Source organism: Pieris rapae, chromosome Z (assembly GCF_905147795.1).
Source record: "Pieris rapae chromosome Z, ilPieRapa1.1, whole genome shotgun sequence".
NCBI classification, from domain to species: Eukaryota; Metazoa; Arthropoda; class Insecta; order Lepidoptera; family Pieridae; genus Pieris; species Pieris rapae.
In genome coordinates this window covers 8,297,121-8,311,985 of record NC_059534.1, presented here as the reverse complement: position 1 = coordinate 8,311,985, position 14,865 = coordinate 8,297,121, and the positions used below count along the sequence as shown (strand labels likewise).

The 14,865-nt window shown below is 32.5% G+C and overlaps 1 protein-coding gene across 6 annotated transcripts in view; it reads right to left on the bottom strand.

Annotated features, from left to right (window-relative positions):
• The window catches only part of LOC110998154 (FH1/FH2 domain-containing protein 3), a 48,296-nt gene that overhangs the window by 32,756 nt on the left and 675 nt on the right, over window positions 1–14,865 (bottom strand). For 3 of the 6 annotated variants that reach the window (XM_022266641.2, XM_022266640.2, XM_022266642.2), the window contains exons 2-4: window positions 9,258–9,325; window positions 5,924–9,027; window positions 5,738–5,771 (exon numbers count right to left, since the gene is read on the bottom strand). In XM_022266641.2, coding sequence (XP_022122333.2) covers window positions 5,738–5,771; window positions 5,924–9,027; window positions 9,258–9,275 — 3,156 coding nt within the window. In that variant the 5' untranslated portion in view covers window positions 9,276–9,325. Of the gene's footprint in view, window positions 1–4,496; window positions 4,609–5,737; window positions 5,772–5,923; window positions 9,028–9,257; window positions 9,326–14,865 lie in introns of those variants that run through there. The other 3 variants (XM_045634110.1, XM_045634112.1, XM_045634111.1) reach the window with 2 other exon arrangements.

The window sequence follows — 14,865 nt, the reverse complement described above, 5'->3', positions numbered from 1 at the left end:
GAATTGATATTAATATATTTTATTATATTTAATTTTAAACAATTTTATTAGAAATGTAAACGATTAGTATTTATGATTATTTCGTGGTTTTCCATATAAACATTAAAGCAACGAATATTACTTTAAAAGCCTGACGTCAAATAAATAATCCGTTGTTACCGAACGATCGTCCTTAAAACTTTCCACTGTCGTGAGAAATCAGTGATTAACTAAGCTTTCTACTTCATTGTTAATACATTAGAAAAACACATTTTAATTGCTAAAATCGAAATCCCAATTACCACAAGAAACAGACAAACATATTCAAACATCATTATCTTCCGATATACAAGTACAAAACTCTTGTAATGAGTACTGCATTTTTGATCGGTCTACTGTAGGACCAGTTTTGAGCAAGTAATTGGTTACTTGAATTTGGAATAATCCAGACTTCGATAATTTAATTGTTTTATTAAAAAATGAAATAATCGATTAATAAATATTTATTTATTTTCTCAGGAGTTTAATATTATTCGACCGGTTTGGATGCGAAAAAACCTGTCATTCTGTTTCTTTCGGGAGCGACAACTGGTTCCGGCGACTGGCAATTGGATTCAACTTTTTAATTATTTTATGCGATAGATTTACTTGATTAATCAATTAATTCATTTATTTATTTAAGTATTCCTACAGCTTATCAGTATCCAAACAATTACATTACACACAAAAGCCAATACGGAATACACATTGAAACAGAAACATAAAGCACAGTTTTACAGAGCACAGTTGTAAGATTTATTGATTGGTAGATTAAAATATATATTTAATTTGAAGGAACAAACAAAGCCATTATTAGTAAAAGATACCTGATTTTTTAAATATTTTTTTATGAATTTTTTAGTCACATTAAATATATCGATTTGCTGGTAATTTATGTTGTAATCTGTAGGTATGCGAACCATAACCGAGTTTCGTAAATAGTTGGTCTTTTGATTTATTTGATATAGTAATATTAAAAAGGAACTATAATGAAAAACATATTTATACACAGAGCTCAAGAGAGCGCGATCTCATTTTCCTTTCTTTTTTTTATCAAAACATTTACAACAACATCAAAAATCGCCAAACTGTATAACAGTTTGTTGGCGATACTTAAAGAGGTATCACACTAACTCGAGTTTGTATCTTACAGAGTCACAGAAAAATCTATCTCACAGGTCTATATAACTATAGAAAACAATAACAGACGAACATTTGATTTGAAATAAATAACATAAATAAGAGTACCTAGAGTTATGGGCCATAAACAATCTGACTTATAGAGGTTCACGCGTAAAAAATGACTATCACATGTACAGGTTTAATGTTTCTCACTTATAAGAGGTTTCAGAAGGGCAAAATTACGGGACCCGTTTCAGAGGAGTTATTTGTTTTAATACCTGCAGCTGATCTCCAACATCGGACGTCGAGGCAGACTACAAAATTCCACCGTGTTTTTCAAGGCAGTTCTTGCCGCGTATGTGGAACCAGCTGCCCATAGAAGTATTTCCGGATAAATTCGTACTAACTTAGGGTCCTTCAAGAAATTACCGATTCTTAAAAGGGCGGCAAAGCATACTCTCATTAATATAGTTACCTTGCTCACACACTTGTCATTTACTCAGTTTTGACTGTAGTTTAAATTCTCTATAATTATGGTTCGTTGTTTTAATACAAATAGTTAAACTTCTACAGAGACAGAAGATGATTTCTGTCTATATGAAAAGTAGATTATAGAACGGTCGCTAAACTATGAATATCTGAAAGTTTATCATCACTTTTTTGTGTTTATTAATATAGGTTAATTTTGATATAAAATAAAAAATAAATCAGTGGCACTAGAACCTCTTTAGATCTTGCCCTCAGATTTCTGAATCTATTTCATGATCATTTTTTAATCTAATGGGTAAGTAGGTGATAAGCGTCCAGTGCCTGACACACGTCGACTTTTTGGGTCTAAGACATGTCGGTTTCCTCACGATGTTTTCCTTCACCGTTCGAGCAAATGTTAAAAGCGCACCTAGAAAGAAAGCCCATTGGTGCACAGCCGGGGATCGAACCTACAACCTCAGGTATGAGAGTCGCACGCTGAAGCCACTTGGCCAACATTGCTCTTAATTCTGATATACCTCTTATATAATATTCATTATCAATGGTTAAGTTCCTGTAGTTTAAAAATTTAGCATTACATTAAATATTTAAGCAATCCAGATTAAGAAAGATTCTAGTCTTACAAATGATATGTAAATCTTTTACATATCATTTGTAAGACTATATAAATACTTTCTTATGTATGTTCAGAGTCGTAGCGCTATAACTTCCATATGTCAAGTATAAATCTCTTACCCTAAGGTAGTTAGTTAGTCTCTGATGTAGGCTAAATATGTAAACTAAAATGTATCATATACATTATAATAAGCTATTGCAAAAATAAACTTATAATATTGCTATTACTATTAAACTCAAACTTATAATCAAAACCTATTTGCACGAAATTTTGTGGATTTTTAAAGTGTCACTGATTTTTAGTAATAATTACTTGATCAAATAGGGCTGATACTGTAAAGCTAAAAAAATGTGTGTACTTCTTGTTTAGGCGTGTTTTATTATCGTCTTGACAATTGTTATTTAATTGTTAGATAAACTAAGTATTTAGCACTCTTACTAGTGTAGGACATTGTCAAGGTTGGTATCGATTTGGTGATATCATCAGTTCCTTACAAGTCACAACAGTATAGAAAATTATTTACCTATGCGCCTTGAAATATGATAGTACTGGTAGCGCAGTATAAATATAACATTTTAGGCAAAATAAATATTATGTTTTTTAACTATTTCATAAATTTAAAAAAACTAAAATAGAAATGTCTCAAGTGTAGTTATTTCAAAATGTTTTACTTTGTAAGTGAAACTTTTAACTTTGAATGCATCTCTTACTCCATTACAAACTTTCCAAGAATGTTTCAAACTATGACTGATGCAGTGTTGGCCTAGTGGCTACCCACCAGTTTTGATCCTGGCTTCAGTTCAGTTCATAATGAGAAAAAAATCTTGCCTTAGTGGGTCTAAAAGTCGACGATGTATGTCAAGCACAGGAGGCTGATCACCTGTTTGCCTATTAGATTTAAAAACGATCGTGACGCATATACTTGTTTGAAATTTGAGAACCAGATCTAAAAATTATATGAATAGTTAAAGTTAGTTTAGAAATTACATTTTTGAAATCAACACTGTCTTGCTTCTCAGATTGCTCTTATATATTTCGAAAATGTTTATAGACGTTCTTATAATATATTTCCTTAACATACCTATAATTAACGCAAACTGACAAATAAAACAGGAGAACTGCAGTAAACAGGTAATCGTGCTGAATTACGAATGCATAATTTATTTATTTTATAAATGCAATGCTAATTAAAAATAAATGCATAAAACTTAACATAAAAATAATTTTAACATTATGTTTTTGACGCGGTCACAATTAACAACTAAAACTGTAATTTAGCACCCTTATTTATAAAGCCTAAACATGTAGTTATCATCAGTAGCAAATAAAGCGTAAAACATGTCTAAGTTCTGTGTTACGGCTTACACTTTGTGTAAATAAAACCATATGTACTAATTTGATTACTAATGCTATATTGGATTTGTTTTTGTACAAAGCTAAAATAAGGAAAACATAAGATTATAAGTGTAATTAGGGGTTAAATAAAATGCCTGGTAAAGTATATTGTGTTAAAAGCAAACAATAGCAGTCTGGACTCTTTTATCAGAGATCCTTTGTTCTAAAATTCATTGTAAGTCTTGCTTATCGCTATTTAGGTGTTAAATAAAAAAAAATTGACAATCTGCGGATGTTGAAAACCCACACTTGATTGCAGTTTTAAAACCGGATACAGAATGTGCCAACTGTTATCATGGATTAATTTTCTTTTATAAAATAACGTCGGTCGGTGAATGTAAATTTATGAATTTATTTGTTGTATTGAGATTTTTTTAATGGAATTGATTTAATTACTATACGAAATATTGTATTTTGGATTAATTATATTGTAGTCTGAAATTTAAATTATATTCAAATATATCGATATTTTTAATTTTGTGAGGTTTTATAGAGTATGAGAAATGCTTAAATTTGCATAGAAAATACTTAATATTTTTTTTAACTACTTTTTAACATTGATATGATAAAATTATGACGTATTTTCGAGGCGATTATTGTAATTATAACAATGTTAACATTCAGTCATTTAAATAAATCTTCTATTACAACATAATAATTTATGATTCTTAAAAAAACATGTGATATTAAGCAAATTCATTCGCCGCAAAGCCGAATATTTCTATTTCAAGTCATAAAACATAAAATTATCACCGGTAAACCGGCAAATCTTGTGCATGTGAAAAAAATACAAAACCGGCTCCTCTTAATAAACTATGCAAAATTAATATTAAAATAATATTCAACTATACGTTACATACAACCACTATATCAAAACACAAGTTGGATCACAAAATCACTGCATTGTTCTTAACTTTTTTAGTCGTATTTATTCATCACGAACGGAAAAGGTTTCGGTCTGTCTTTGACAAAGCCATAAGTATAACTAAAGAGTTTGTTGCAAGACAACCTGCAGGCCTCAGGTAGGATTTTCACGTTGGTATTACCCAGCCGTTTTGAATAGGCTCTTTTTCAAAGCCTCGACATAACACCATGTAGCTCTTTAAATATATCAACATAATAACAAGATGAACCTGCATTACCGCGCTATAACGGCTGAGAAAGACAAAGAAAACTTTTTATATGCAACTTGAGGAGCAAAATTGTCAATAATATACAGGGCAAAGAGAATGTTAGGAATACGCTATATTGTAAATAACAATTATGATAAGAACTTTCAGCTAAATGTTAAATAATCTTCATTAATATAAGGAATATTTTTTTAACTAATTAAAGTTTTGGCGTCTATGAAATGCTGTGCGGCCCACGTTTGACGTTACGGTGACGTCATTCTTTTAGAATGTGTAGTTGCGCACACAGGTTCAAACAAGGTCGTCTCTTTCTTACCCTGTATTCCCATAGGGGCCTAACTCAAGGATTTCGTGCACTCTTCAGTTCACTGCTCCCGTTTCTTCTTGCGCGGAAGCCTCCGGAATTATTTTTTATAGAATGACAGCGATAATTACTATTATTACCTTTAACTGACAATGCAGGCCACTTAAACCTTGTGCTATTTTAAGTTAGACAAGTAACCATCGTGGGATGAGCCAGTTTTTCTGTCTATGAATAATTGTACCTCCGTTTTTTAAGGACCTGTTTGTTCGTAAAACGCACCAACCGTTATGGGTTCCTTTTTTGCTTAAGATAATATACTCGTACTTGTTTCGGTCTACATTTTACAACGTGACATTATTAACAAGTTAGCAATTAATTTTAATAGCCTTCATTCTTCTTTACCGTTTATGCAACCTTTAACTGTTTGTAAATTGAACATAAAGGCGAAGTTAATATCAAATTTCCTACTTTTGGTTTAAGTGTGTAGCCTAGTTATAATTTAATATAGAAGAATGCAAAGGATACGGTTTAAAGTCTAACCGTTTCCGACAGGCAAAACATAGTCAAAAGTTAATGTTGATTTTAAAATTACATATAACTTAAAATTGATTTACGAAATCCTTAAACTGAATATTGCATTGCTAGTAAACAAATCAAACTCACCTGATTCATATTTTCATAGTCTATTAAATCGCCTCTGAAAAAAAGAAAAATAACTTTTGTATATATTTCATAATATATGGCGCCTTAAAAACCAAATGTTATGTAAGTTAATGTACTGTAAGTATTAAACTTGCTATACAAAACTTCATTGCTAAATTAAAAAAAAAATAAGGAACTCTTTCTTACCGAGAATGAAGTTTCCTAATGACAGGCATTTGTGGAGTACTGTCATGTATCCTTACTTGAGCAGGATCAATTTCTTTACATTCTTCATCATCATATGAGTTTTGAGGATTCGATAGTATAGAATTCATAAACGGACTATAAACATTATTTGACGTTCCTAAGATATCGTCTATATCAGTGTAGCGTGATATATATTTGGCACTTTTTGAATAGGACGTATTTCGTCTCAGATATTTATTATTTTCATAAGGTGAATGGCGATTTATATATATTTCTGGTTCATTCGGACTTTCCAAGCCTTCTGGACTTCTTCGATCACCTAACGGCTCATCTGGTAGATTTAAGGGGAATCGAGGTATTTGGGAAGAAGGAATATATACTTCCACCTCGTCTGAATCAGAAGATTCACTCTCTTCTTGTGGTGGAGGTGTTGGAAGCTGTTCGATACCCTCTGGAATGTTTTTATCGCTTGACAACCACCACGGTCTTTCGCCCGACTCTATATGGCGTATTCTTCGAAGTGCAAATATTCGTTGGTCTGAACCAGATCGATTTAACTTTATATTTTCTTCGTAGTCTGTATTGTTTTTATTTTCATTATTTGCATGCCACCAGTCCCGCTGTTCCCCAGATTTGTTATTATGAAGTTTGTTGACATCAAAAATATCACTCTTTTCTTCTTCGCTAGAAGATCTTCTAGGTGGAGTCAACCTTTCTATACCTTCGGGTATGTTTGCACTACTATCTAACCACCAAGGCTTTTCTTCATCAATGTATAAAAATTTCTTGGTATCTTTAAAGTCATTGTTATCTGATATTTTAAAATTAGCTTGTTTTTCGTTGGTGTCTTGTGCGCAACCATCAATAACGCGAGATTTTTCATTATTCTCATTAATATTTTTTAAACTTTGGTCCGATTCCAGCCACCATGATCTTTCATTAGATTTGATTCGTCTGATAGCTTTTAATCTTACTAGACTGTCGTCATTAGAAGCAACAACACTATTTGTATTACATTTATTTTTCCTTGATGAGCTTTCAGAACTTAGCGTTATATCTTTAGGAATTGGAACAGAAGTACAGTTATCAGCACATTTATTGTTTTCATTCGAATCTTGATTTCGTAGCTTAAATAAATTTGTGACTGGTGCAAGAGCACGTATTAAAAACGATTTAGCTTCTTCGGTACCATTATCAATTTTTTGTTGAATTGTGCTTGAGTTATTATTTGATGCATCGGTTGAAATGGATATCGAATCTGATGTCTTTGATTTAGAAATATTTTCATCTTCACTAACGGAAGACGATAAAGACATACTAGATTCCAAGCTTTTACTTTCTCTTGGCTTATTGGAATTTATGACACCATTTTGCACTTTATTATTGGATTTAGATTTTTTCAGTTTGGTAACTTTATTTATATTATTCGGGTTTTCACTTCCAGGATCCGAATCACTTGAACTCAAAGATTTACTTCTTTTTTTTAAAAGTTTCTTTGTTGAATTTGAGTCCGATGAAGAGTCCGTGCTAGATTTACGTTGTTTAACTTTTTTGCTTTTTATAGTTGTCTCACTTTTTGGAGGCTGGGGCGGCAATTGGCTGTTTGTTATAGTGATTTCTGGAGCAATAAGTTCTGTAACTGACACAGAAGATGGACTTTTTGCTTTTTTTAATTTAAGATTTACGTTTATTATTATTTCTGACGTTTCATCATCTTTATCCTTATCACAAACTGTAATATCTTGAGCATTTTTGGTACTTATAGTATTATTTTCCTCACAGTCGGTATCATTCATACCTTTTTCTAATGACAAGTTACACTCATGGCTGTCTGGTATTGATGGTTCTTTACTTCGACTGCGACTACTTCTGTCTCTATAAGAATTATCACGTAAGCTAGAATATTGTGTTGAGTAACGCCCAGCATATCCCGTATAACTAGATACGTTAGGAGAATAATAAGTCCAATTTGTGACACTACTTCTTGTTGAACCTGCAAATCGGCTTGACCTTGTTGGATCATCTAATCTGTCTGACTGAATTTCTTTGTCATAACATAGAGGACGTTCTTTTTTCCTAGTTATAACTTTTTCTATAGTTTTTGCGAGATCCGCTCTTCTACTTCGAACATACGATGACGACCCTGGCGGTGTAGGAGATGTATGGCGTGTTATTACTGTAATAGTCTCTAACTCTTCATATTCACCTGGTGATTCTTTCTTTTGCATAGCGTCCTTATTATTTGTAATATGGTTTTCTTTTATGATAGTGTCTTTATTAGGTGTTGTAACTTTATCTGGATCCGATTTGATATTTTCAGAAAAATTTATTGGCGACAAAGTCGGTCTCCTAATTGTAGTTGGACTCCGTAAATACGATGATGATGATAATCGATTGGCAATAGCGTATCTATTCACTGTTACTTCCGGTTTCGCTTCAGTTTTTGTGGATGAGCGGTTATAACTTGGTTCAGGTTTTTCTATTCTGGTGCTGGGTCGAGAATAATTAATGTCCGGTTTTGCTTCTGTTCTAGAAACAGGTCGGGTGTAACTCACTTCTGGTTTTGAATCGGTTCTGCTAACAGGGCGAGAATAATTTGACTGCCGAGGATATATTTTGTAGTTCGACAGACTGCTGTAGCCTGGAGCCTTGTCAGTCTTTGTTGGAATGTCTTTATCACGATCCGAATGTCCAATATCTTTATTTTTATCTTTGTAACTTTTTGTGATTTTTCTATCTAGACTGGGGCCAGGGCTTGCCTGACGTTTATATTTAGAGACACGAGACACGGATGTAACAGGGCTAACATCTCTGCTTTTACTAGATGTAACTGATGGAATTGACAATTTTGTATAGTCTTTCTTCTCATATTTCAATGTTGTTGTGGGTTTTTCTGTATTATTTTTACTGTAGCTTGCATATCTATTCGTTATTGCACTAATGGGTGTCTCTTCTCGTGATGTGCGGTCAGAAGCAACCGGAATACTAGAACTTTTTATAGATGATGTCGTAGTATATTTTGTTGTAAGTGATGTCGGTCTGTCTGTAGTTGAACTCGATAACCTTCCCGCATCTCTGTTTCTACCGTAGGATGATGAATCATACTGAAAGATAAATTGTCTAAATAAATTAAGGTTTTAAAGTTAAATAAATCTGTGTTTGTAAATTGTCAATAGAAACTGACGTCAACGTCGTATATATCGAACATAGAATTATGTAAAAGCAGTATCGGAGCAAGCAAGCTTGCATGTGTTATGCAGTATATGAGAGCAGTAAAAAAAACAATGGTTGCCTTTACAAGTACATAATTAAGTAATAACAACAAGATACTTACATAGTTCCGGAAAGACATTACTTCTGACCTAACCTTGTCCCCATAAAGCACACGTCACGTTGTAATTTCTGTAAACAATAAAATTTAAATGTTTGTAAATATGCATAACGGAATAAAATGATTCATGTTATTTCCCTACACCAGAATATACTTATATACAATAATAGATGATCATGAAACTGACATATAAATCTGTGGCCAAAAACCATAAAAATTGAAGCAGCGCTGGATTTAAAAAAAACGCCCCCTGGCTAACTTAACTGAAGTGGAAAAAGTGTAAAACATCTTTTTGTGTCTTGAAATTTTGTTTTTATCCTCGGCAACTGTCTTATTGACTGTTTATTATTTTAATAAATACTTAAATCGACTTCAGAATCTTGCCCTATTATATATAATTTTAAATATGTAAACTGGTTAAAACGTTAACAAGATCTGGGCATTAAAATTGAAGTCGTTTCTGCCGCGCACCACGACTATGTAGAACCAGCTGCACACAAAATTATTTCCGAACCAATTCGACTTAGGGTCCTTCAAGAATATAGCGTACCGATTTTTATAAACCAGCAACGTTCTCGCGAGCCCTCTGGCATTGAGAGTGTCCATGGGCGGGGGTATGACTGCCCGTTTGCTCCTTGTTCTATAAAAAAATGCAAAATGTATATTAATCTTATAAATAATATATAATAATTATATAATATCGCAAAATATTTTTTTCCGGATCTAATCTGTTCTGAGTCGAACGTGCAATGTTATACTTAAATACCTACTTGTTGGTCGTACTTCTATGCAGAAGTCTTACGAAAATATTATTTGCAGTCCAAATGTTCATCAAGTAAGGAACACTTCCGACTGATTTAATTACACAATAAATTTATTGCGTAGTGAAAATAGGTGCTATTTCTGTCACCGCCGCATTATATCTTGTTCTAAGAGTCTGCTATTAATTCTAAAATCTTATGTATTAATTTGATTCAACTACATACACAACTTCTTATGATAACTTTACGATGTAGCCAAAAGCGATTAAAACAATATTTTTCTATTTTTGAATATAGTAATTGAATTATTAATATATTCAAAAATAGATTCATCAAAAATTGGAGAACCTGAAAGGTAAAGGGAAATACTGTTAACTATTTTAATAGATCCCAAATATGAAATTTTTGTTTAACTGCATTTCAATTTAAGTCGCAGTTATTTATGAAAATTTAGTTTTAATTAAAAATAGGTCCAAAAACACAGTGTCCACATCACCTCCTAGGGTTCCGTCGTCCAAATACCAAACGTTGAAATTAAAATTTTTGATTATTGGATTTATAACCTAACTAAAAATTGCAGGCCCAAGGGCATCACCCTGTCGACAACCTACTTCTGAGGACAGTTTATTAGAACGATATAACAGTTTTGTTGGATCAGCGTATCTTAGAAGAAGATAGTTGTATATTTCCGGTATATGCTGTTTTATTTCTGTCATCAGGGTATCCCTATTTCCGAATTAAATGTATTTTTGATTCAATTTTGAGCAACACGTCAGGCTGTCCGTAAGTTAGGAAAGATCGTAGGGCATGGGAATTATTTAGATGTTCCTCATAACAACTAACTGAAAAACGGTCTACGAATCCATTTTAAATAATGTCAGGTATATATTATAAAAAAATTAAGCCTAATAGAAGCAAATTTCTTTTTCATTTCTTTATACATATATACAAAATTGTTTTTTTTAATAGTGCAAGAATTGGTGATTTTTTATAAACTCTTAACAGTGTACAGAAGTTGGGCTTGCCGCTACAGCTGCTTATATCTATTATACCGCCTCTCATTCATATTTTTTCTTTGTCAGTATACTATGATTTTTATTATAATTTATAAGTTAACTAAATAAGCTATAAAAATCCATAAAAGAACCTACAGAAAGAAATGGTTCAGACACTAATCCTTATGTAAATCATGGCTCAAATTCTTTGAACAGAATATTTTTGCATTGTTTTCAACTCTACGCTTACTTTTTTCTACCTGGCATCGCTCACGGGTTCAGTGAATGACCTAAGAAACATTGTTCCGTAGGTAATTAGAATCTATGAATCATACAAACAAAGTAAAATTTGTATAAAGGACGAGGTTAACTCAGGATCGAGTTTTACAAGAAAGCAACTGTTTAAAATGATTACAGTTACTATTATGCGTTAAAATTAAAATATCGTAATATGTTAGTAGCAATTGTCTATATTACAATAATTTTGCTCTGATATTTCTGTTTCTGTTCTATAATTTCTAATATACAAGTAATTGATCAACCTAACACACACCATCGAATTTTCCACAAAGGCATGCCAGTATTCTCACCATACGACGGCGTGTTCAACGTACAGATAGAAACTGTCCATCGGCCAGAGATCGACCTTTACAACTTTGCTGCTTGCAACATGCTGCCATGCCAACACTGCTCTAGTCAAGATGACCAACTCCCGATTGTGCACCATTTGTCTCAATTGAGAGAAATGGGCTATGGGTTCCGTTTTTGATATAAAAAAACAGCTCTGAATCGCGACTTCGAATCTTAACCGACGAACCAAAACTTTTGTATCAAAATAGATCGATAAAAACAAGGAGCATGGGATAATAGTGTTGTTGGTGAGCAGAACATAGCATGTATTGCATAATTTTCCGGGCTGGCGCCATTTACATTTACTGCCCAGGCGCATTGTTTCATTCGTAATATCTAATTATAGGTAAAGGTCTATAGTTAAACGTTTTATTCCCAGTACAGAAAAAGTACCACAGTAAATATACGCACAAGGTAAGTTTGTTTGTGAATTAAATTTTTTGTTTAATTCAATTGAAATACTAGACGAAATTGATCCGCAACAAACAATTAAAATAGTAGAACTGATGATGTATTTCTGTCTAAAGTACATAACGAAAATAAATGGCCTACTCTCTGTTTAAGTGTCAAAGACTTGAGTTCGGCGCGGGTTGTTGCCTCGCCCAAAATGGGGTCAACGCGGCTTCCCGGCTGTCGTCAGTGTTGTGCACGCCTTATATTCTAGGAATTAATCAATTATTTACTCTAATCCGATAGGATCTGCTTCCAACGGGGGTAAATTTGTTATTTTACTGCCGCGTTTAGGCTTAGTAAATAGTGCGAATTTACAACGCTAATCAATCGGTTTGATTTAACTATTGTACATTTCCTTTATTACCCATGTCTGCACTCGCTGCATGCGTTTTAAACACAATTTGTTTATTTAACATATTTTTGTATTAAAATATTAATTAATTTAACGGTTATCATTCGACAGCTCCGTTGGCACAAAAATCTTTTTGCACCTGCCAAGAAAGAATAATCAAGATTCGGATTCCAATGTTGTTAAAAAACGTAATTGGGATTTATAATATGCTGTTGGGCTCGGTTTATTCTTAAAGGACACGATCTGAGAAGCTCAAAGCTGCATACAATGCGACAATAAATATTGTAAAGTCAGATCACTTTTTACATCGTAAATGGTACTACATGTTCTAAATGTGCTTCAGCGAGTCCCAGCTTCTTGTCTCACACAGATGACAGGACCACTGCGCTCACGCATTTTAAAGACATGTCGATTACCGCCCACATTTGGTTTTACACTCTATGCCTTTAAACATACGGACAAAATTATAATCGCGACGTGGATCGATAGCTTGTTTGTATAGACGGCGACGCAGTTAAAAATAACTGTAGCGCATTCGATGCAATGGGATATCCTGACAAATTATTTTTATACATCCCAGTTGCCACCGTATCCGTTTTCCTCAGTAAATTTATAACTAGGTATAGACTTATTAGCCAAAACCGATATCTATAGCGTTTTAAATAAGGACAAACATCTGTAACACGTATAAATAATAATTTTAATATAGGTCTCATCTCTTTCGCAATCATATAGACGTTGTATATTTTAAATGTAGAATCAGTAGTAGTCTAATATATTTGGTTTACTAAAGGCCTGTTTCACAATGTCCGGATAAGATCCAAATAAGCTATTACATATATTACTTATTGGTAGGATAAACAGTATTTTTGCGTTTCACGACTGTCAGATAGCGCTATTCGCCATGAAACGCGAAGTATTGGAACTTTTATCTTCTGAATAATTTATATGTTGCATAGCTATTTGGTACTTTATCCATACATTGTGAAACAGGCCCTAAGTACATTAAATTGCGTATACACAAGCGCTGGTTTCTTGTAAATAGAAACATTGTTTTGTATTGTACGTTGTTAAATGTAAACTCTAAGAAAATAAACGTGTTAGAATTTCAGTGTTTGTATATTAATGCTTAAAACTTTATTATGTTATTTTAAACAATCAGATTAATGTTTTAACTTATTTTTTATTTTTTAGAAGTTTACTCTGTCTGTAGTCTTTTAAAGTAAATGAATCATGGACGACATGAAACATTTGTATTACAATAATTTTTCAGAGCCTGATTTTAAAATTTTCTTTGTTTATATAATATAAAACAACATATTATAGGCCTTTAGGTAAATAGGTTTCTATCGGCCAATAAAGAATGTTATAAATAAATGTATTATTATTACGATTCCCAGTAGTTATTATTTCGTACGATATCTAAATAAAAAATATTTTAGGACAAGTTTTACTGGTAAATTTTAAAAAACAGTACATAAGATAAAATAACACAACTGTTAACAGCGATGTTTGTTCCAAAGCAAATGTAACCTATTTTCTGAAACGATATTTTCGTATAAATATGGGATAATGACCGTATGACGCGTGTGCGGAAAAACAATCTAATTTGGAATCTAATTACACTATATTTTAAGGCAAACTGACAATGTTTGTACTATTCGTTTGGCTTGCGAAAGAGCAGCATTGAAACGAATTTTAGGTCGTACAGAAACAGATGTGATGAACAATTAAAGGGGACATGACAAGAGTAAAAGCCATAGAAATTTACATTACCTGTATTGGATACCCCTATTGGGAATTCATGGGGAAAGTGTTAATAATAAGCGAAATTTATGCATACTTATTTTATTTCTAAAGAAAGTTGTTTAGAGTGGAATTTATACGTGTAATTATTTTTCGATATTAGGTTATATCTAGTTATAATATTTTCGTTAGGCATTCCTTTTTGCTCCAATGGGAAGTATATATTTATGTGTCCATTCTATTCATATTTCTAAGACAAATGTTAATCCGCGTTTTGTGCTTACTTGAAATAATCAATATTTCGTCGGAAATTAAAAATAGGGTTAGATGGTGACGGCGTTAGCCACTAATCTATGGAAACATACAAATGTATATTTATATGAATTTACGAAAGGTAAATACGTAGGTTTACAATACCCTATTTAAATTTTACGCGTATTGTGTGACTAATTGTCAACTAAAATTCACATTCACTAGCCAAAATACAACTGAGCGTTCGGTGTATATAAAAAACTCAATAAATAAAGCGGAAGCGGCACGTGTTATACGAATAAAATCGACGGACAATCTTAAATAATTACGTTTTACAACTGAACTTGACACACATCTGAACAATGTTTGTCAGAAGTTTAAAAACAGAAAAAAAACGAGTATTATTCATAATGTGCATTTTA